The 24,126-nt window shown below is 38.5% G+C and overlaps 1 protein-coding gene across 2 annotated transcripts in view; it reads left to right on the top strand.

The window, feature by feature from the left end:
* Positions 1-9,081: 9,081 nt before the first annotated feature.
* Positions 9,082-24,126, top strand: part of Arhgef9 (Cdc42 guanine nucleotide exchange factor 9) — a 156,039-nt gene continuing 140,994 nt past the window's right edge. Inside the window, exon 1 of one of the 2 annotated variants that reach the window (XM_060375144.1) lies at positions 9,082-9,509. In XM_060375144.1, the coding sequence (XP_060231127.1) occupies positions 9,480-9,509 (30 nt within the window). In that variant the 5' untranslated portion in view covers positions 9,082-9,479. The remainder of the gene's footprint in view (positions 9,510-24,126) is intronic. The other variant, XM_060375143.1, reaches the window with a different exon arrangement.

The raw sequence follows: 24,126 nt of genomic DNA, 5'->3' as shown, positions 1-24,126 counted from the left end.
CAACTAGCTAAGGGGATATTGGCGTTTGGTAGCTCTTGGGAGATGGAGAATCAGTATTTTTAATGGTGTGACCCCTGCTAGGTCAACCAGACTATAGTACATGCACTTCTCTCAAAAGTATTTGTGCAAGGTGAGGTAGTCTTGGTGCGTTTTGTTTTGTTTTGTTTTGTTTTGTTTGAGTCAGGGCTTCTATGTGTAGTCTTGGCTGTTCTGGAACAAGCTGCATAGAGCAGGCTGGCCTTGAACTTATAGAGGTCCCCTGCCTCAGTCTCCCAAGTGCTAGGATTAAAGGCATGTGCCACCACTATTCAGTGGATTTTTTTTTTTTAAAGATTGAAAATTGAGTCAATAGGAAATGTAACAGTGGAGAAGATGTATCTGGAAGGAGCTGAGAGATTAATATGGTCAAAATTCATTGCATGAAATTCTTCAAGAATTAATAAAAATAATATTAAAATATCTAGACATCCCATTGTTCAAGCTTAAAATTGAAACTCATCTATAAGTCTTGTGTAACAATCCATATCCAATCTACCACCAGCTTCTGCTTTCTACCTCTAAAATATGTCTCAAAACTTTCTACCTCTGTTCATTACCCTTCTAATCCTGTCTTTTCATTTTTCTATATCAGTTTCAACCTCTGTCCCTTTCTGCAATCTATTTACCACACTGTAGTTTGATGGGCCTTTAGAAATGTGAATCAGGTAAATAATTCTTTTGTTTAAAAGTCTTCAATTCTCTAACCCTCTTTCTTACTCTTAGACTATATCTAAAACCTTTTTGTTGTTTTTGTTTTAAAAGTTTTTATTCTGCTTATTTATTTGTGTGTGTTCTTCTGCTATGGTGCCTTTTTGGATGTCAGAGGACAACTGACAGGAATCGGTTGTCTCCTTCTACTATGTGGGTCTCCACAATTGAAATTAGTTCAGGCTTAGCATCAAGTGTCTTTTTATCTACTTAGCCTTCTTGTCAGGCTGAAGTCTAGATTCTCTTGCCAGGCCTTTGACGGGTTTATATGACCTAGCTTTTTCCAGATTTGTCTCCTACCACTCTCTTTTTATCCTTTATGTTCTAGTCTTTTGTGCTTCTACTACCTTAGAATTCACAAGACAGTCTAGTTGTTTAAACTGTGTATGTTTTGTTTTTTCTTCAATGCATGGAATGTTTTCCTGATGCCTTTTACATGGATGGCTTGATTTTGCCTTTAGACATCATTATAAATGTTATATTGCAGCCTTTTAAAAATTACTTTTCTTTCATAGTACGTATGCCAGTCATAGCTGTGTTTTTATTTACCTTATTTACTTGTCTATTGACTAGCACTGAGTACTCAGACTATGGCCATCACGTTCACTAAAATAGTATCAATGCTTAGTACACTGTGTCTGGCAATATAAACTTGAATTATGAATATATTAGAATAAGTAGTAATGTATGTAACAATTATGGGTGAGCATACAAACAACATAAATTTTCACTTACATTTCTAGGGGCTGGGGTTCCAAAGGTTAAGATCAGAAAATTCACTGTCCGTTGCAAGTTTATTTTCTGTTTTGCTTTTGTCTTCTCCTGATGAGACACTGGAAGGAATATTTGGTGCTGTAGTATAAAGGCACATGTCTTTTTACAATGACTCTAACCTTATGATCAAATCAGTTTTCAAAGGCTTCCACTTCTGAAACCATGACCTTCAAGATGAGGATTTCAACATGTGAATTTTGAGGGAATATAAATATTCAGCCCGTAAAAAAAGATCCAATTCATGATAACATGTTACACTTAGCCATTCTATTCTTTGGTGTTTTTTAACTTAAGTGGTACCCATGTCTTTCTTTTTGTCATCAGTACTATCTATTAGAAGCTTTTCAGGTATCTGATATAACCAAGTTAGATTCGGAGACCTAAAAAATTTGTGATGCTAGTTAGCATGGCTATAAACTTCAGCTTCATTTGCAGTGTGATGTGTTTAACATCTTGAAGAACTCCCTCCTAGAATTATGATGTATTTGAGACTAAAAACATAAGATATTGTTGTGTAAAGCTATGCCTGGGGAGACATGAACAAATGTCTATTTATCACAGAAAGAGAACTGATTATAGACCAAAATACAGATAACCACCAAAATCCAATTTGGTAAACCAATGGGTTTTATTAGGGTTATTCACAGAAACTTGGGGGGGGGATTACTTACATGAGCAGACAGCTGCCATCACAAAAAACTTGTGTTTAAAAAGTTGCAAACCTGGGGCACACTGTACAATCCGCAAACACTTTAAGAGTTTGGATGATACCCTTTTCCAGTAGATTACATGGTTTGAGACTCTTCCAAGTGGCTTAGCTGTTCTTTGGTTGTTCTAGGCAGCTCATCTCATCTCTGATTCTTTCAGGTTGCTTGGCTGGTTTGTGTTTCTTCCACACTGTCCATCATGAGCCTCTCTCTCCTAAGCAATTTAGCTTCTCTGAAAGTGACTTTCAGCAATCTTTAATGCTTATATACTCTTGGGGTAAAGAAGACCCTATTGAATCTGGTCAGTTTCAGGGACTTCCTGATGATATTTTGTGTTTCTTATGTCCCGTCTTAATGAGTTTTTTTTTTTTTTCAGGATGGAGTTAGTAGAACATCTTGTTGTTGTTTTACCTCCTTATAAGCATTTTAACCTAAAATAGCCTGTTGTTTCATTTCCCTCTTACATTCTTTGTCTTGAGAAGTTTCCCTCAAAGATGAATGGAAAGTTTTAATCCTGAATGAAAGTGCTACAAAACAAATACATGGGGATTTCCTTTAAGATTTTTCTGGGGGATAAAGGTCTTGGGAGAGTTAAAAAATGGAACACTTGTGATAGATAAATGAGGGTTCATTAAACTATTTGCTTTTATGTATGTTAAAATTTTACATAAAAATGTCTCAATGAAATCTGGTGAAATCTATAGCTAATCTCCCTTTAAATGTCACCTGGCCTCACCAGCCTTGTGTCCTCAAAACAGGGTCTTATTTCTGTTTACACACAATTTAGAAAAAAAAAACAGTTTTTAAATTAAAACATTATTAGCTCTTTGATAATTTCATGAAATATATTTTGATCACACTCACTCCCTTCTAGACTTCTACTACAGCCACCCACATTTTTCCCCCATTCATCAAGTCAAATTTATGTTGCACATATGTTCTTGGATTTGTGGCCATCCACCAGAATATGACCAACTCATCAGGTGATATACTCTTAAACAAAATGGACTTCTTTCTAACCACAGCTGTCAGGTTGCTAATAGCTCTTTAGCTATAGGTGGAGCTTCAAGCTCACCTCCTTTTTTCATCTTGGGATTTAGATTGGCTTGAGCTTACATGTGGCTTGTGGGTACTGTTACAATCCCTGTGAGTAAATATGTGTAGTTGCCCTGTTTTATCCACTACATTCATTTCCAGACTCTGTCTCTTACTGTCTTTCTTCCCTTTCTTTTGCAATGATTCCTAACCTCTTGGAGAAGGGGGATGTTATACAGATGTCTTACTTAGGACTAATGTTATACAGTATCTGTGTACCTTGGCCCGTTGTTGGTTTCTGTGTTAATCATCCTCTACTGCAAATAGGAGCTTTTCTGAAGTAGGCTGAGAGATATATTAATTTAGGGTTATAGTGATGCTTTTAGTAGTGATTTAATAATATGCCTATTTAGCAAAATAACAGTAGGAGGTTCTTCCCTGGGACCTATGATGTATTTAACCATAGGTTCTTGGACCTACAATGGTGTCAGGTATGGTGTTCACCTTGTAGAGTGGGACTAAAATACAATTAGAAAGTGGTTTGTTATTCCCATGATATTTGTATCATTACTGTACCAGTGGGTATGTCCTACCAGGCCAGTCATTAATGTAACTAACTCACAAGGCTTAAAATTGGGTAAGACTGATGGTTACTTTTTTCCAGTAGCATGCATAGAACCTTCCACCATTATAAAAGCAATCCAGTGGGATGAATCATTCAGGCCAGTAACAGCTTGATAGCTCCATGTTCTGTGACTTAAGTACATGGTGTCTTTAGAAGCTGAGTTTTACTGTCATATTCTAGAGAGTAACAAAGAGCTTTCTATTGGTGGGGTACTGAAATCATACACTATCACTTTATTGTGGTTAATTTGTAGTTTTAGATGTAACTGTTTATTTCATAAATTTTGGTGGTCCTTTCTTTGGTACATGTGTGTTTAGGATAATGTGTGTGTGTGTATTTGTTTTTTTTGAGACAGGAATTCTCTGTGTAGCTTTGGCTGTCCTGGACTTGCTTTGTAGTCCAGTCTGGCCTTGAACTCACAGAGATCCACCTGCCTCTGCCTCTCTGAGTGCTGGGATAACAGGCATGTTCCACAGCGCTGGGCGGATTATAATATATTATTGATGAAATTTTATTTTAATTAATATGAAGTAGCCCTTTTTATCTCTTGTGACTAGTCTCTCTTTGAAATGTACTTTTTCAGTTATTAGCATAGTCGCACTAAGTTCCACTTGCTTGGGATACTTTTTACATCCTTCTACTCTAAAGTGGCTGAATGGCATTCATGATGAGGTCTATTTCTTGGAGGCAGTAAAAATCTGAATTTTGTTTTTTAATATAATCTGTTATTCATATTCTTTTTATTGGGGTAATTGAGAAATTCATATTGTTATTAGTGAAAAATGTGTATTTATTTGTTGGGAGGGTGTTTTCTTGGATATCTTTTGATTACCTGCTCTGACACTGCTGATTTTTGTTCCTTGTGAACTATATGTTGTGTATAACCTTCTCTACCAGTTGAAGTATTCCTCTGTAGAGCTAACTTAGTAATCATAAAATCCTTTAATCCATTTTTATCATATTATTTATCTTTCAATTTTGATAGACAGTTTTGTTGGGGATAATAATGTGCCCTGACAGTTGTGCCCTTTCAGAAGTTGGAATGTATCTTTGTAGGCTTCTCTGGATTTAAAGGTTTCTATTGAAGAATCTGGTATTATTGCCATAGACCTATCTTTGTAAATGATTTGCCCTTTTTCTTTTGCAGCTTTCAATATCTTTATTCTATATTTTAAATATTTTATCTATAATATATTGTGGAGAATTTTTTTCTGGTCTTGTCTATTTCCTGGTCTGTAGGCTTTGTATGACTGAACATGCTAGCATTCTGTAGGTTTGGGAAATTCTGTTGTATGTTTTCACTAGACCTTTGTATGCTTTCTCTGTGCTTTTGCTATGGTTTTCTTTTCCTTTTTATAGACCATCATTTGAAAATTAGGTCTTTTCATAATATCCTAAAGCTTTCTCATGATTTTAAGTTTCAAAAACCTTTTCCTTGATCTTTACTGTGTGGTACAATTCCTCTACTTAGTCTTCCACCACCGACTTTGTTTTCTACATGATCCATTCTATTGATGAGGTTTTTCACTGAGGTTTTTTTGATTGGCGTATTGAGTAGTTCATTTCCAGTGTCATTTCAGTTTGGGTTTTCTTTTTAAAAATTTTATTTCTTTTTCTTGACTTAGATTGTGTTAATCCTAGGTGTGAGGATAAGAGGCTGCTTCATAGCAAGTGACTATGATGTGCCTCATGCTCTAGCAACAGTGTGGTTTTGTCAGCTGCAGATAGTTTCTGTAAATGTGTGATATTTGGAATTCTGGGAACTTTTCAGAGGATATATAAATGCTAGGGCCCTGAGAAGTAGGATTGCTGTTGTGGTTGGTTGGTGGTTGGATGTTGTTGGTTGCTGTTTGTCAAGTAGTTGTGGGCAAAGAAATACAAAAAAGAAATTAGATATCCTGACAGCAAAGATCAAATATGCCCCAAAGAACTCAACACCCCTAATCAGCAGAAAGTAGTCTAAGGATAACTTTCTTCCTCTATCCTTTTCTCTCTCCTATCTAGTGTTAGGGGGTTAATAAGGGTGGAGACTAAGGGATGAGAGAAAAAGAAACCCATAAAGTAGCAAAAGTGGCTATAACAGCCCACTCCAACATGCCTCTCAGAATAATTATAAATGTGGCCTGATGCATTGGTTGGCAGCAGTCAATAGGTTGGATATCTCCACAGGGCTTATGGCCTTACTATTTCATTGTACTATCTCTAACTGGTCTCAAGGTTTTGGGTAAAATAGGCACTTTAACTATTCTGTAGTAAACAGCATTTAATATTGTCTTTTAGATCAACATTTAGTCTTCTGCAAGACTAGAGATGAACATTAATATTGGATTGTTTGCCTTCAGATGTAATTCTACTCTTCTGAAGGCACTTTTCTTAGATTCTTTCTCCTCCTCCTCCTCTTCTTCTTCTGTTTTCTCATTCATTCTCCTTCTCTTCTTCCTCCTTCTCCTCTTTCTCTTTGTTTATACCTTTTTTTCCATTAATAAGACATACATGTTAGAAGATTGCTGAACAAGAAAAAGGTAGAAAAAGTTCTGGCATTTCTTGCATCATCTGCTTCAGAGGGATGTCTTCTCAGATTGCTATATTCTCTCATGGCTCCAGCTTTGGCTATAAACTCTTTAAATCATGTCACTTTCTTTTTCTAGGCTTCCTTATCATGCTTTTAGATTCTGTTCAACAATGCCTGTTTTTGTGTTAAGGCAACATTGCCTCTTATCACCCATTTATGCTTAGAAATGTTAGCAGCTTTCCACGATTATCACAGTGTTGCCTTACCATCTCTTGTTTGGCTTCTTAGCTCTGCAGGTGTGATGTGTTTCCTGTATTAAATGTGCTTGCTTTAAAAGACCTAGGGTAGTTTCCAATTTCCTGCTATAGACACTTTCTATTATTCCAGTATTATATCACATAAGTGGGATTATTTCCTTTGGTGCACATATCACAATGCATATTTTTATTTACTTATCTATTGTTGATATCTTCTCTATTTCAAGTAGATTTTAAGCTCTCTGTGGCATATTGTCCTGAGCATCCATTTATAATTCTTGCCACATCAAGGTTCAACAGTATTGGTGAATTAATAAATTCAAGAAAATACTGCAGTTTTTGGGCTAGTGAGATGCCTCAGTATGCAAAAGAGCTTGATGGGCAAGCCTGACAATCTGAGGGGGATTCCTGGGAAGCATGATAAAAGAAAGCTTACTCTTGGAAGCTGTCCTCCAGCCTCCACAGCATGTTGTGGTATTCATGTGCCAGTACTCACACATGCATCACAGACGAGGAAGCTCACGTGCATGCACATACACACAATAGCAATAAAATGAAAATTAAAAAATTAAACTGGACATCTTATGTGCCAGTCAGTGCTGTAGAAAATGTCATGGTGAGGAACTTATTTTTACTGCTTTCAAAAAATTAAAAGTTGATAAATCTATAATTCCATTTAAATCACTAGATAAAAAAGCATATGCATATGTCCAGATACTCATTTGCTAGGTCTGCCATAACCATAGACTGAGTGGCTTAGTGGCTTATCAGAACTTAATTTTCTCATAATCTTGGAAGCTAGAGGTTTGAGTTCCAAGTTCACTTTGATTTCTTCTGAAGCCTCTCTTGAGCTTATAGGTCAGTTTCCACATGGTATTTACTCTCAACATGTCTGTGTAAATTCCCTCTTCGCATAGGATCGTTAAGATATATTCAATAAAGGCCCCACTGTAATTGTTTTATTTTATCTAGTCACACCCTTAAAGACCCTACATCCAAATCCAGTAATAGTTTGTAGTATTAAGGATTTGGACTTCAACTTAAAATTTTGTCAGAAGTAAGCACAATTTTACCTGTAACAACCAGGAGACAAAAAATGATCCCTCTCAACCGACAACGTTAAGCAGGAGTGAAACAGGTCTAGTGGTATTTCTGGTAAGCTTCCTTCAGGTAGGATAGTCATTTGCAGCTGTTATGGTCATGATAATTTTAATGAGCTGGAAGACAAGCTAGCTGGCAGGGAAAGCACATCGTAGATACTCAGCACAAATGAAGAGACAGAGGTGAGAAAGTGAGGACATTGTAGAATCACTGATACCTGGACTACTAGATTTGGGAGGAGGTTGATTGGTTACCCAGGCCAAGCCCCGTTTAATCCAGGAATCCCAGGCAAATGGCAATTGAGCTTCTGTTTGTATGCCTCCAATGCCTGGGATTACTCCAAAGCTTTAAGCTTCAGCCAACTGTGAGTAGCCTGAACACTGGCTTGGATAAAATAAATGGGTTACCAAGAAGAGGTCAAAAAGTCTGTATGTGTAACCTGCTAATGAAGTCTTCATGGCACTATCCTCCAGGAACTTCTTTCTTTTGTCTCACTTTAAATTCTTTCCTGAGTACTGCCGAAGTTAACCTTCATGCCACAGGCCCTGGATTTTCGTTTTGTGTGTGTGTGTGTGTGTTACTTTGGGCCGAGAAGTCTTTCACACTTCAGTGTTCATGCGTGTAACAGAATGGTAATTAAAACTCCATTTTGTTTGCCTCACAGAGTTACTGGAAAGATCATACAGAATAATAATGGGTGTGATTGGAACTGACAACCTCAACACCCAACAGATGCAAAAGGGCAGGCCTGGGTTTCATTGCACAGAGTTGACACTATGAAAGGATGGTCAGTTTCTGATCTCATTCTCGGCCAAATAAGCAAATGGAAAATTCATCCAACAATTAAGACTACCTTCCATATTCTTGAAGATACAAGAGAGAGAACTGGCTGGAATGATGTGTGTGTATGTGGGGGGGGGGGGGCGGTGCAGAGAACACAGTGATAAGTGATAGAAAAGAAGTTTAGAAAGCTCTTGCAGAGGGTAAAGTCAGAGCTCTATTTTATACAGGTCTATTCTCTATTTCAAATCTCCTTTTATTTTTCTGTACAATGGAGATAATAATGCTTGCTTTTCCATGGCTATTCTGAGAAGTGAAAGTAATGCAGATGAAAAGCACAAAAGATTAGACACTTGAGAGAGGGCACTAGGAAAATATACAGAGGGAAGACTTGGGGAGAGAGGCATGAGAACTCACTGGCATGGTTTCAATGGGCCAGGATCTTAATATTTAGAGACTGTCCCAAAACCTTTTGCAACTTTTGGAGAAGACTTTCCGCTGAGTCAACATAATTGGGAAGCCCCACAATAAATAGCATATAAATCCCGAGCAGCAGGAGGGCAGGCAATGGTGGCAGCTGCCTTACCCTTGGTGGAGGTTATTCCCCCTGTATTTTTACCTGCATCTAACCCCTCAGTTTGCAAGCCTTGGAGGAAGACAAAGGCAGCTCACTGGGACCCCCTCCCCCAGTTGCGTGTTTCCTTCCTGTCAAGCCCCCTGGGAAGCTGCAGGGTGGAGAAGCACAGCCCGCACTCCAGCAAGAAACAACCTAACTGAAGGCTAGGTCAGGCTGAGGGGATTCGGCTGTAGAGCCGTGGAGGAGGGGAGGCGGAGGGGGCGCTGGGGCTCTCACTTCCTCCAGCCCAGTCCTCCCTCCCAGTCAGCCCGCGACAACCCGCGCCAGCCACCCGGTCTCACAGAAGCTGGACTTCGTGGACACCATGCAGTGGATTAGAGGCGGATCGGGAATGGTGAGTGCACGTAGCTCTAGTTTTCCCTGCATGAGCCCTAATCCTCCAATCCAACCTCCAACCCCTCGAATTAACCTCCCCACCAGGAGCCCCTGCACCTCTGCCCACCGCCCTCGCCACTGTCCTTCAGACACCAGTGAGCTTCCTGTAGCCATTTTAGGAGTCTTTGCTTGCTTGCCAGACCAGTAAAGACCCCTCCCATCCCCCCGCTAGGAATTTCTACCACCCTCCGAGACTGGGGTAGGCTCAAACTGGGGGCTAGATGGAAGTGTCCAGGAGCACTTCAGGTGTTAACCTGGGATGCCAAAGAAGCAAGGGTCTGACAAAGGGGCTCCCTGTAAGCAGTAAAGCTCCCAGGATACAAGCAGGCTGGCAAGGGGTTGGGGGGAATAGCCACAAAGCCTAGCATTACGTGAGAGCTGCATGACCTCCTTAACTAGGACGTGTGTACTTGTCACCCCTAGCCCCCTCTAGGGCCCAGAGCCACCCAGATGGAAGCAATCTGGGAAAGCCCTGCAAAGCTTCCTTGCCTGGGATGGTCTCATCCTGTACACATTTATGGCTTTGTCAGGGTTTGTCAGTGATGGCTATAGAAACCCTCATTCTCTAAATGGGAATTCAAAGAGCAGACCCCCCACCAATGCAAGGAGTGCGTGCTTTTGTTTCTATGTGTGAGTGTGTGTTTAGTATAATTTTAAGTTCATTTTATGACACAGTGATCCCTTTTATACCTGGAGACCTTGAAATGACTTCCCTTTGCAGAGAGGAAGTGGTGACTGAATCCTGATGCTTCCCTGAATCAGTCAGGGACAGTCCAAGCCTGGTTAGGGGCACTGGGGAGTGGAAGGCCACAATGACTTTGTATTCAGTACTGACAAGGGGTTTGGAGGGCAGTTGGGTTGGGTCAGCAGGCGCTGATGCCAGTGTCAGCACATACTTCTGCACTGCCACCCACAATCTGCAGCAAAAGAAAAGGAACAATTGGGCAAAAATTGATGTTTAACTCCTTTTTTGTTCCCATTCTAAAAGGAAAGAGAACCTGGTATGGTCTAGGAATGTATTCAAAGGGACTCCCCTTTTCTCTTCCTTGGGATTTTCTTAGGCTCTCCATTACAGTAGTTCTTAAAGGCAGCTAGTTTATATCATTAAATACAAGGGCTTACCTAGTTCCTTTACTCAGAATGCTCTCCTTCCTTGGGGACCGACAAGGCTAAATCAAATGTTTGTAGAACCCGTAAAAGTTAGAGCAGGTAATGATATTAGAGTGCTTGGAGTCTAGCCAGCACACCAGAGGGCACAGAGAATGGGACAGATTCGCTCAAGGCCAAAAACTCTTTGGAGGTAAATTTGAGTCTCCTGACTCTCCTTCACTCTCCTTCACTGCCCTTCCTCAGTATTCGACAAATTATCATTTCAGATGGTGTTAAGAAAGGCAGAAAGGAATAACTTGGGAAAAGACCTTCATTAGGAACAAATGCTATAACATTTGCCTACAAAATCCCAAGTTCTGTCATTTGTGGCAACTGGGTCTGGGAGAGATTTCCCTCCTCTTGCAAATATATTAACACGTCAGAGATTGGAACCATGGGCATAAAACAGATTAAATTAATGGAGAATTTGAACTTTTCTCAATTTTAAGAGAAGCCAATGGCATAGCTTTGCAAAGACTATGTGATTAAAGATTGATTGGTGACGGAAAACTTTGTAAGATTTTAAGGGACCGAAGTGGTGACCATTCTGATAAAAAAAAAACAAAACACTTAACCTAGCCACTACCAGAATTCAGAATGGGTAATATCCTATTATTTCAGCCAGGGAGTCAGAAAACCTTTAATCTTTACCATGGTGTTCATTGTTAATTGGGGATACATTGACTCTCAGATTTCTCTTCCTTAAATGAGATTATAAATGTTGATAGACATTCCTTCTAGTAAATGTTTGATAGAAATTAACTAGTAAGCCAACTACTGCTGGGCTTGGGGCTTGCCCTAGAGTGATCTTTGATACACCCAGTTGTGAAACTCTATTGGGAAAAAATGAATTTTCTCTTTCCCAGCAGGTGTCAACTGCAAATACCTTCTTGGTTAGGGTTGGGACTCTATGTCCAAGTTCCCTTCTCAGTGTTGGAATTTTGTCTGGTTTGAATCTGTGCAGACTTCATTGTTGTTTTTCTTTTTCTTGTTTGTTTTATTGTAATTTTTTGTGGGTTTTGTTGACAAGTGGAGAAAACATGAAGTTGGGTGGGTAGGGATTTGGGGAGTATCTGAGAGGAGTTGGGGGGAGAATATGATCAAATATATTGTACAAAAAATTTAAGTAAAAAAGTTAACTAGAAAGGACTATGAGGGAAAAATAGAGAATTTGATGTAGCCACCATTTTGTAATATGGCTCTTTCATCTACACTACACATTGAATTTTTTTTACCACACTTGACAGTTGTAAATTAATTCAAGTGTTACCACATAACTCAAAAATATTATTTAAGATTTAATGGAAATTACTATCTTAGTGAAAGTAGGATGTTTAACTGTGAGTTCACATTGGATGGTAAATTGTTTTGTACATTTGATTTATTGATTCTGCGTGAAACCATAATTGTCACTGAAATTATGACTAGAAGGGGAAGAATGTTCTTTTAGAGTCATAAATGTAAGTTTGAGGGCCTGACTTTTATATTTTTCTTACAATTCTCACCCATGAATTTCTTACCTTTATTTTTTAGGTGTTATTGTAGACATACTTAAAAAAATGTTAGGCTATCTACCATGAATTTGGATGGATGTGGTACAGAGGAAAAAGAGCATTGAATAAAAACAAATTACAAATTACTCCAAAGGAGCTTACAGTCCAGTGGATTGGATCAGAAATAAATCAGTCACACAAAATATATACCATGGCAAGATATAATTAGCACTAAGGAAAGCAGAGAACACAGATGAGAACGGTATATTAGATCAGTTAATACCTTAGATCCAAGGGCCAACCAGAAGAAAATGCAACTGGCTTGTTTAGGAAACAAAATTTAGGGGATAAAGAATTAGTAAGTGGAGAAAAATGTTGCATGAAATCATATAGAAAACAGATAAATATATGATATGGGGAAATTTATGTGACAGAGATAAAGAGACATTGGAAGCATTGGTCATGATCTGACTTATAGTTTATCAGGAGGCTAGATTAATTGTAGGAGTAAGGATAAAATGAGTGTTTTATAATGTAGTTGCTTACATTGCTGATACATAGTGATAACATCATATGCTTTGACTTTTAACCTTTAAAAATTCTTTGTAAATACAACTATGTACTTGCATTGCCTATTCCAAGAGTTCTTTAGTTTCCATTGCCCAATATTCATTCTTCTCCTGCTTTGGAGAAAAATATAGAAATCTTACAGATTAATTCCTTGTCAAATTCCTGTGACATTGTAAGTAGTGGCATTTGGGTTTGTAGCAGCCTTTGCATAGACAAAATGAAATGGCCAACTTTTAAGTTTAATGGTATTCAATCCTACTATAGGTTACAAAGGTTCATCTTCATTGGCTTAAAACACAGAAAGTTTTATTTTTCCACACAGGAAATCAGGACATAAGCATATGTGGACCATTATAGCATCTTCAGAGAGTCTTTAAAGACTACTCTGTTCTATTATTCATTGCATATAAGTCTTTCTGGTCCAGAAAGTGCTAAAGCTCCAGAAAATGTATTAATAACACTTTAGAAGATCAGAAGAGGAGGAAAAAGAAAAAGACTCAGGTATCCTATAATAGCTGCATCTCAGAAGTCCTATTTAATACATCTACTTGTACCTCATTGAAGACCTGAGTCATGACTGCTCTGATTTTCAATGGAAACTAAGTGATGTTATAATTGATATTTGTTGACAGAATTTATACCCCAAGATTATGGGTGAGGTTCCTGATATAAAGAAGGAAAAGAAGAACTGGATGTTAGGTGATACCTTGCAGTCACTGTCACAATTACTCTACCTATATGTCTGCTACTCAGATGTACAGAATTATAGACTGTATAGAACTAGATTGTGAGCCAAAGCCTGATAGTACTGATGATACTAGAGAAACTGTCAAGATATATCTTGTTCTTCTTTTCTTCCAGTGGCAAGAGTAATCAAATGAATACAAATGGAAGGTGAGGTCTTCACTGAGAAAAGCAATGCAAAATGGAGTAGTGAGCAGCCTTTGGGGAAGGGCTACAGAAGGGAGATGACCAGCAGAGCCTGAGCCTGAGTCTGAGTGTTGAGTCTGATGTTTGGACAGTTTTGCATTGTAGCTATACATAAGGGAGTAGGTGATTTAGATATTGAATGTAGAGAAGATTGGGAAGCACTGTGACAGTTAAGGTTCTAACAGTAGGTATGCTAAACTACTAAGACTTTTCAAATGGTGTACAGCCTGGAAAAGCGAGAGGTGAAAACAGAACTTGAACCTTCTCCTTTTCTAAGCATCCTAACCTAGATCAGACCCAAATGTCATGATGGAATTTATGAGCTTAAGGTGCAGGGTCAGGATAAAATTACTTACCAGATAAGAATTGTTATAAAAGCTTTAATACATAATACATAGTGCAAACAGAACATGCAGGCATATTATAAGGGGTGTGGGGATGAATATGAATGAAAATTGCTGAATGAGGTCCTTTGTAGCAGTTGAAAGAAAATATTTAGTCCTGCCTCTTGGGCCATTTGTGTGGGATCTATCTGAATAGAGTTCCAGAGGGAAGCTTACTATTTTGAGGCAGTAATACTTATAACCATGCGTCCTTCTTGAGATTAACCATTTGAGGTGAGTTCCCTCAAGGAGCCATTAGTAGTTAGGCCCTAATTGTTTGCATAAGACATCACAAGTCATTGGGTTAGCTTCAAGCAGTTAGGATTTTGCTTCTTATTTTTGACCTTTTTGTTCTATTCCTAACACTGACATACCAGAAAAACCAAATAATTGACAAGGGGGTGTGTGTGAAGATTTCTTGTCTTCTGTAAATGATTCAGAATGGTGAAGTAGTGAATTAGTATTTGTTGACCTGGTTGGCATTGCTGATCTGTCACATAGTCAGGACTATATGGCAAAAAAAAAAAAAAAAAAAAAAAAAAAAGTTTGGAGGGGAAAGAGTTAATAGCTGTAAGAGTTTGAAGGCAGGACTGTGACATCACTTGGAGAGTCAATAAGTCCTTAATGAGAAATAGGTGTTGGTTTGGGTGTTAACATTTGACATTCCTGAGAGCTTAGTTGCCTGTGATCAGAAAAATACCAATCACAGAGATAACTGAAAAAAACAAGAAATGGCCTTATATGAGCTGAGAGTTCAAGTCCTTCCTGTGAGACTCTCTAGGAGATTTTTAGCCAGGAGATGTGTAAATGTAATAGAGGACTGTCAAGAGAAAACACAGCAGGAAAGTCACAGCTATTTGAACAAAGGAATCACATCCAGGTGAAATTTTGAGTGCTTTAGATTCAGGAAAGCAAAGAAATGATTCTTTGGGGGTTAAGGGTCGGCTTTAAGACAGAGGTATATGAGTAAAATGACAATGAATTTGCCCCAATACAATATAAGTCAAGGGAAGTCATGGCCTGTGCCCAGCAGTAGTTCAATAGGTCTCCCTGTATAAACAGGCTTAACATGTACTCTCCAACCTGAGTAGGATCTTGTAAGATGGCAAAGGAATAAAAAAAGGGTTTTATTTAAGTTTCTTCAGAAAAGTAGACAGATCTCCAAGATCCTCCCAAGAATTGGTTGGTTGAGGTTTCTTTTTGTTTTTTTTTTTTTTTTTTTTTTTTTGTGGAATAGTTTTAATTATGTTCAGATAATTTTACAATAATAGGCCTTGTAGCTTGACTGTAGTTGAAGACATTAGAAGGACTTGATTGTAGTTGAAGACATTAGAAAAGACAAATCCAGATAATTTTGAGTGGCTTTTTATTTTGTGGGAGGGTTTTTAAGATAGACCCAATCTCCAGGGTTAATGAGATGAGGTTATTTCTGAGAGGTGGATTCAGTCTTGCACTGTACTTATTCAGTGACAACCTTGATTGTTTGCCTCAGTGATAATATATTGAAATAGATGATGAGTATCTGAATCTAGTAGAAAGTCTGTCTGGAGGAAGGGTGGACCATAAAGGACTTAAAGGAGCTGAGGTGAATTATAGAATTGGGAGTCATGTGGAATCACAAAAATGCACTTGGGAGAAGAGTGGGCTAGACTGTTGAGTGTTGAACACAGCTTAAAGAGACCTCTAAAGGTTAACTTCGCCTTTTCTGCATTTCCAGAAGATTGATGGTACCAGGCTACATAATGCTTAATTTTGAGAGCTTCAATCACTTCTGAGGGACACTGGAAATAAAGGCAGACCATTATTAGACTTATAGGGGCTGAGGAGCTCAAAGTGAGGAATAATGTTTTATAAGGACAGTGGTTACCTTTGAGGCCCTCTTTGTTTTAGTAGAAACTTGCTCTGTCTAATGATACTCACAGAAAGAAGTAGGCACTTTAGGCGTTTGCATGGCTGTATGTGAGGGATATCATGGAGAGACAAGAAACTGGGCACTGAGAGGGCCACAAAGTTTGTGTAACAATATCCCCATTGTTACTTTCTTTCACTGTGTACATACAGAGAAAAGGGAGCTCCAGTAAGATTTAGAGAGATTTAGTAAGATCGGGGAGAACTAGTACTGCCCAGGCCATAAGTACATGCTTTAAGATATCCAGTGTCCCTAGGGAGGAGTCTTAAATCTCATTCAGAATGGCAAATAAGATAGACAGCAGCAGCGGTTGAAGAGAGGAAACAGGATGGGAGCCTAGTATACAGGTTCCTCTGAAAGGATCCACCCAACAGAGGATTGAAGCAGATGCTGAGACTCATAGTCAAACATTAGACAGAGAGCATTGAGTCTTACAGAAGAAGAGAGGAGTGGGGATGGAGGGACATGGAGGGGACACAAGCCCCACAAGGAGACCAACAAAGCTAAAGGCTCTGAGCCCAGGAAGTCCTGCAGAGACAGATGCACCAATGGAGGACCATGCATGGAGAGGACCTAGACCCCCTGCTCAGATGTGGCCAAATGGCAGCTCAGTCTTTATGTGGATCTCAGAGTGAGGGGTTGCCTCTGTCATGAACTCAGTTGACTGCTCTTTGACCACTTGCTCCTGATGATGGGGTCTTGCCAGGCCATGAGGAGGAAGAGGATCTAGACAGTCCTGATGAGACTTAACAAGCTATGGGCAGATGGCAGTGGTGGAGAACTCTCCCTTTCAGTGAACTAGGGATAGGGGACAAGGGGAAAGAGGGACAGAGGGTCAGATTGGGGGGAGTTGAGGGAGGAGGCTTCAATCGGGATATATAATGAATTAATTGTGAAAAAATATTTTTAAAAGTGTAAATTAGAAACCAAAAACAAACAAACAAAAAAAGATATCCAGGGTCCATGGCATTTCAGGGGCCCAGTCTTTTGTCTCTTCCTCTGATTTATTTTAGGCCTCATAAAAAGGTTTAACTTTATGGTCAAACTGGGGAACACAGTTCTAAAAAACTGCCATGATCAAGAAGGTCCTTAGTTTTTGTTTGGTGACAGGGTTCCCAAGAGATAAAATATTATCATTATGGTATTTGGAATGGTTGCTTGGACCTGGGGTTAATAAAGTTCCAGGAACTGGACTTTTTAAAAATAATGTAGGCCACAGAGGAGGACTTTGCAGCCAGTCCTGAAGATACCTGATAAAACAGGGTTAGATGAAAGGAGAGGAGGTCCTCCCCAATCAGTGGACTTGGAAAGGGGCAGGGAGGAGACGAGGAGGGAGGGTGGGATTGGGAGGGAAAGAGGGAGCGGGATACAGCAGGGATACAGAGTTAATAAACTGTAACTAATGATAAAAATTAAAAAAAAATGTTATTCATTCTTTTATGGTTTAATACACTATTTCTTTTTGGTTGAAAACTTGAGAGCTTTGAAAGAGAAAACAATCCACACAAGCCTGATTTTGGAAGAGTTAGGATTACATTTTGATTGGAAGTAGGTTAGACTTCATGGTTGATTAATAAGTCATCTACATACTGAGGGAGGCTACTCCTAGGGGGAAATTTAAAGGAGGACAAGTCTTTGGTTAGGGTCTGTCCACAATGGTGATGGCTATCCTAAAAGTTCTGAGGTAAGGCAGTTCTTGAGTTTCATTTCTACTGAAATAGGAATGCATATAGAAAATAAGAGTATGGGTGGATAAGAATTGAAAAGAAAACATTGTTTTAGTCTAACAGGATCACAGAAAGCTGGAGGGTATCTGTCCCAAGAAAATGTAAAGGTTAGGAACTGTGGCCTCTAAGTCCTGAAACATTCTGTAGAATCTAACTGCCAACACACGGGTGTGGCATGGAGTTACAGGGTCTCAGTAGCCTAGTAAGTAAGAATTTATCAATGAAAGAATATAAACCTTTTTTGTGCCCTACGCTTTAAAGAATATTGCATGGAGCCTTTGAGAAAAAAATTAAATAGTATTTGATGGTTAATTGAAAATATTATCATGAAACCTAGAATCATGTGAAAGTGGTGCCTCTCTGGTCATTCCTGTTGTATATTATTTTGATTAAGTAAATTGAGGGAGGAAGACTTGCCCACTATGAGTAGCACCATTCCCTGGGCTAGGATCTTTAGTAAGCACCTAATAATGGAGGTATGCCCTACTTTAAAATGGATTTTTTTTGAGTTATGTACGTGTCTGTAGTAGATACTATAGGGAAGACTTTGAGGCTCCACATAGCTTTGGGCCATAATGAAACAGAAACTGTCATGTCACATAAGCAAGAAACTTATCATTTCTGGAAACAGGCCTTCCAGGTAACCAAGCCATAAATAGAAAAGGCTGTAAGTGGGACAAGACCATACCCAGCCTCTCTGCTACGTGGAGACAGAGGCAGACTGAGCACTGTCACATATTAACAAAGCCTGTATATTTCATATGTCATGACCACAGGTCATGTATTAAACAGACCTATTGTTTTCCAGAAGTCTTCTGCTGACTGTTTACTCAAGCATGTATTAGAATTTTGCAGGTACGTGTCTCTAGTTGAAATGACAGGGCACTTAGGGTTATTGAACCTTATTTGGTAACGTAAAGGAACTTTTTCATACTTCCTTGTGATGTAACACCTTGCTTTTCTGACCACCTCCATAAGTGACCTGAAAAGAATATTGCTTTGTCATGCTGCTGGAAATGATAAAACTTTTGTCTGAAGGACAATCTGATGCTGCCTCTCTCTTTTTGTGCTGTCTTCTTTTTCTCTCCAACCTAATAGTGACTTGTTGATGTGAGTGCCATAAGAGCCTCTAGAGTCTCAAAAGAGATTTCAGTGGACCTGAGATTTAGATATATCTCTACCTATAAGGAGGATAGTACAGCTAGATAGGACCAGAAAGGAATGAATGTGGAGATATGTGTCTATCATGCAGTTTAAAAAGGGTGTAAACTGAGATGCTTGAGACTTGTCATCAATACTCACAAGGAAGGCTGGAGATTTGAAGGTTGAACTCCAGAGGAGGTGAATTGGGATGAAATATTAGTGCTGTAGCTAAAAGAAAAATAATCTTGTTCCTTGTCATATCTATATGAGGCTTATCCACAAAGATGGATACTAGGGGACCTTGTACAGTCTCAGAGCCTCTTCAGTCCTGAAAGAGAGAGGGGTTTCATTAGACTCCTCATAATCCAGAAACAGAATTAGTGCCATTTGTCCTTTCTAAGGTTTGACTAGAGCCTGAGGTGTTTGGATGGAGGCTGGCTTTCTCTCATTAAGGAGCGAGAAATATTCTTACCTTCAGTGTGTCCTTATTTTTCAAATTGGACGTGATCCTGGGGAAGCCTATATCCTATTACAGAGTAGAGGATTTTACTTTTACTTTTGGCCCTTCTATTTCTGACCCTTTTGTTTCTATACCAATCAATTTTGTCATCTAATTTCAGAACATCCAGGGCAACACTGTAGGCTTTACTTTCTGTAGTGCTCTTGTTGCTTCCAGACTACCTTGGGTATAATGGTCAACTTAGGTGTACCATTGCCCAAATATTAGATTAGCACTCTGTAGTGTGCCAGTCCAGTTTAGCCCACAGGTTAAGAATGGGTTTTGTATTTTAAAGAAGATAATTAGGGAAAATCAAAACAGGTATATTTGGTGGAATAAGTAAGTGAAATGATATGAAACTCAAGTTACAGAGCTTATTACATATGTTGAACTGTAGCCAGGATGTTCAAAAATAAGCTATAAGATTTTTAATGGCTATTTAAATAAAATTGAGTAGTTATGACAAGGCTCATATGGCCCATGATGCCTAAAGTGCTTAGTAGTTGGCTCTTCACCGAAAAAAAGTGCATATTCTTGCCGTAAAGTTACATAGTTCCTATGGATGTGCCTTAGAAAGATGGAGAAGGGACAAAAGTGGGACTCGCTCTTCTTCAACTTATCCTATCATGTCATTTACTTTATGTGTTCAGTCATAGATCAAAATTTTGAAAAAAAATGTCTATCTTGCATTCTCCATAGCTGTACCACAACATGCTTAAATATTACTCATTTATAGATGCTGAACTCAGGTTTGGAGAGGAAGGGTAATTTCCATTGGATTATAAAGCTATTCAATAACTGAAAAAAATGAATATATAGAATGTCCCAAATGACAGTGCATCCTTAGTGAGATAAATGTGTTATTATTTGTACTGAAAGCTACTTCAATGAGCCTTCCCATTAGCCCTCACAAAGTGATTCTGTCTGTTTAAATTTGTTGACTTGTTAGTTTGTAAGCTAATACAAACATTACTGACTGGATATACACAGTGGGTTAAGCATCCTTGTGAACAATAGAGATACAGCAGAGAAAGAAACTGAAATATATCCCTGTCTTCTGAGAGTTTATAATCCAGTCCAGTTTGGAAACAAGGATAGATAACTTAAGCATCTTTCTCAATGTTAAAGAAATGACAGTATCAGATATCAAATGCCTATGTATCTGATGGCAAACATTTTTACTTTATATGCTAGCCACCCACCCATGACCATTGTACCCCTAATTTTATTATCTGCCTTCTCCAAACACTGCTCAAAAACTTGTACACATAACCATTTTTCTACCCATCCATCTATTTATATATCTATCCACTAATTTATTGATTAATTATAAACTTCTGGGTTTTAACAATATAGGATACACAGTCTTCTAGCTTCAACCTTGGTGCCAGTGACATAATGTAATGGTTTACGGCACAGATATAAGACCCAGGTTCCCTATAATCAACTGTTTCCTCTGTCCCTTTATTGTTTGCATAGACTTGGGCATCTCAATCCACTCTCTGGTGTCTTTATCTTCACGTTTGGGAGTATAGTTGAAATAAATTCATATTTTACAGTGTGGTTGTAAAGAAAACTAAATATACATATAAAGCACTTCAAACAATGCCTGGTACAGATGAAAAACTACGTAAATGCTTTACATTTCCTTGAGTAAAAATCCGTCTCACTTGGCTTGGACAATCAGCTTTGTATGCAAAGAATCAGTGACTATATATCATATTCCTTAGAGTCCTTTTGATCCATATAAAATGGGGTTCTCTATATGTAGTAATAAACAAAAATCTTCAACGATAATACTTAAGTGAAAAGGAGGAAAGTCCAAAATTAGCATGCCAGTACTTAATAACAACTTAATATGTTTTCTTTTTATGTAATAGATGCATGATGAAAATGACCTTCATTTTGAATTGGTTAATACTTGTGCAGGGTAGAGATTCAAAATAAAAGGAGTTGTGTGTGGTGGTACATGCCCATAATCCCAGTGCTCAGGGGACTGAGACAGGAGAATTACTCTATGTTTATGACAAACCTTTGTACATAGGGAGTCCTAAGCCAGCTTGGAGTGCAGAATGAGACATTATCTCATATTGTGATGAATAGTATGTCTCCTTTCTTTGTTTAAATCTGTTACTCTATCACTTTATCCATAGGCATCTACTTTCATCAATCTTTTGGGTATTCATAAAGACACATTCTTTTCATTACAGGTACATATGTATGTAAACGCATACATATGCACACTTTATTTTGCATATATAGCAATTTTGGAATTTCCCTCTTTTCAATTAAGTATATGGTTTGGAGGATTTGTGTTTATTACTACATACTGAGTGCCTCATTTTGTATGGTTGCAATAGATTCTTTTGTACCTCATATCGATGGCCAGTTAGGCATGCAGTTGTTAACACTAATAACAACAATGTTGCAGTGCATTTTTAAAATTTGTTTTTAATTGATGTATTCAACTTACATCCTGATTGTAGCCCTCTCCCTTCTCTCCTGCCAGTGCCTCCTCCCCTTTTAACCTCTTCCCCCATCACTCTTCCCCTTCTCAGAAAAAAGGGAGCCAACCTCACACCAACCTACCGCAGCACATCAAGTCACAAGAGGACTGAGCTCATCCTAATCCACTGAGGCCAGGCCAGGACAGGCAGCCCCATTAGGGGGAAGTGATCAAAAAGCAGGCAACAGCATTTTTTTACCTTTAAAAATATATTATTTATTCTTTGATTACTGTACTTATAAACAATATGTTTTGTGCATAATATACCCCTTCTCTCCATTGGAATTTTTTTCCGGACCCTTTATTCCCATGTCCCCCTTCCTACTTCATTTTTTAATTCACTGAGTCCAATTATTGCTGCCAGGTGACATGCCCTTGTTTCATTGTGACCTTGTAAGAGAAAGTACAGACACAGATAATTCCCTTTACTCCAAAAGTTTTGGTACCTATTTTATTGTTTATAAACTACTCAGGCTATGATTTGTTATGTGATGGATTTAAATAGATTTTTGTAGATTTTAATGTATTTTAGTAGATCCATTTTAAGGAAAATGAATGTTTATCTAGCAGTTATGATTTCTAAGGCACTATATTAGACTGAAGTATGGGCCAATTAAAACAAGATTTGATTTATGTCTTTAATGTGCTCTAAAAATTTTATTATTCATTCATTCATTCATTCATAACTAGTCCTATACTCACGTTTTTATCTTTGAAATTATAATATAATTACTATATCCTCCCTCCCTTTCTTCACTCTAAACCCTCTCATTACCCATCCCAGCTTTCCTTCAAATTCATGGCCTCTTTTTTCATTAATAATTGTTACATTCATATATGTGTACACACTGCACATTTCTAAATATAACCTTCTGAGTCTCTATAATGTTACTTGTATGCGTGTTTTCAGGCTGGCTGTTTTGCCTTGGATGAGCAATTGATGTCCTCTTCCTTGGGGAAGACCAGTACTCACACTCTCAGCTTTCCTCAGTTGCCTATAGTTCTTTTTGTAGGGTTGAGACCTTCCACTTTGGCATGTCCATTGGTGTTGTCCTTGTTTAGCTCACATTTCAGCCATCATGTTGGTGAGACTGTATGGGTGTAGCTTTTGACATTCCTCAAAGATATAATCTCACGGCAGCAAACTCTCCGGTATCTTGACATTTCCAATCTTTCTGCCCCCTTCTCCACAATGTTCTCTGAGCTTTAGGTGTGGGAGTGGTTTGTATATATATATCCATTGGGACTGGGCTCCATAACTCTTGTGGTTTTCTGTAGTGGCTTCTGTTGCAAAGAGAGGTTTCCTTGATGAGCGGTGAAGACTACACTGGTGAGGATAGACCCTGAAGGAGGATATGGGAAGTTTGGTTATGCAGTGGGATAGTGAGAGCAGCACGTAAGGGACCTATGGATAAATCAATGCAATTATTTTTTTATGGAGACAAGTGCATGTATGTAGGTGCACCATGGTGTGCCCGAAGAAGCCAGAAGAGGGTCCAGATCACGTGGCAATGGAGTTACAGATGGTTATGAGCTGCCCTATGGGGCTGTGGGGGGGCTTCACATTGAACCCAGATCCTGTGCATGAGCAGCAAGTGCTCTTAACCACTGAGCCATCTCTTTAGCCCTTTAAGGGAATTTGATTGAATAGAGAAGAAACAAACTCATCTTGGGCTAAATTCTGTAAGAAGTATCAAGCAGGTAATTGTAGAAGTATAGGAGTGCAAGGTTTCAGAGGACTGAACTTTCATTAAAGGATGTATTAAAATGATATCTTTAAGCCGTTTAGATAGCAGAGTTGGTAGATTGCTAGGAATCATTGGTGATGTACAAGGCATTTTAATCAGAAGATACCACATAAAACAAAGAATCTATGAAATAATATGGCATTGAAGTAGCTTCAGAATACTCTGGTGTGCTTCTCAGCTATTTGGGAGGAAGGATTTATTTTTGTTCATAGTTTCAGAAGTTTTAGTCCATAGTCAACTGGGTTATTCTCTTCAACTGATTATATGAGGCCCTACATACAATTATGTGAGGGGTGAGCAGTGTGCTTAATCTGCTGATTCAAATGTTAATTACATCCAGAAATAATTTCACAGACAAACCCAAAATGATGTTTGACCAAAACTTCAGGCACTCCATAAAACAGACACAGTAATCTGTTAAACCATCACATAGCTTCACTTGTCTTCTCATACTACCATATGAATCTCCTGAGTAAGTTGACTATAGCCAAGAAAGGACTGTGTGTAACAGTGCTACTT

Source organism: Meriones unguiculatus, chromosome X (genome assembly GCF_030254825.1).
Source record: "Meriones unguiculatus strain TT.TT164.6M chromosome X, Bangor_MerUng_6.1, whole genome shotgun sequence".
NCBI classification, from domain to species: Eukaryota; Metazoa; Chordata; class Mammalia; order Rodentia; family Muridae; genus Meriones; species Meriones unguiculatus.
The sequence above is the reverse complement of the archived record's forward strand: the minus strand, read 5'-3'. Positions and strand labels throughout refer to the sequence as shown.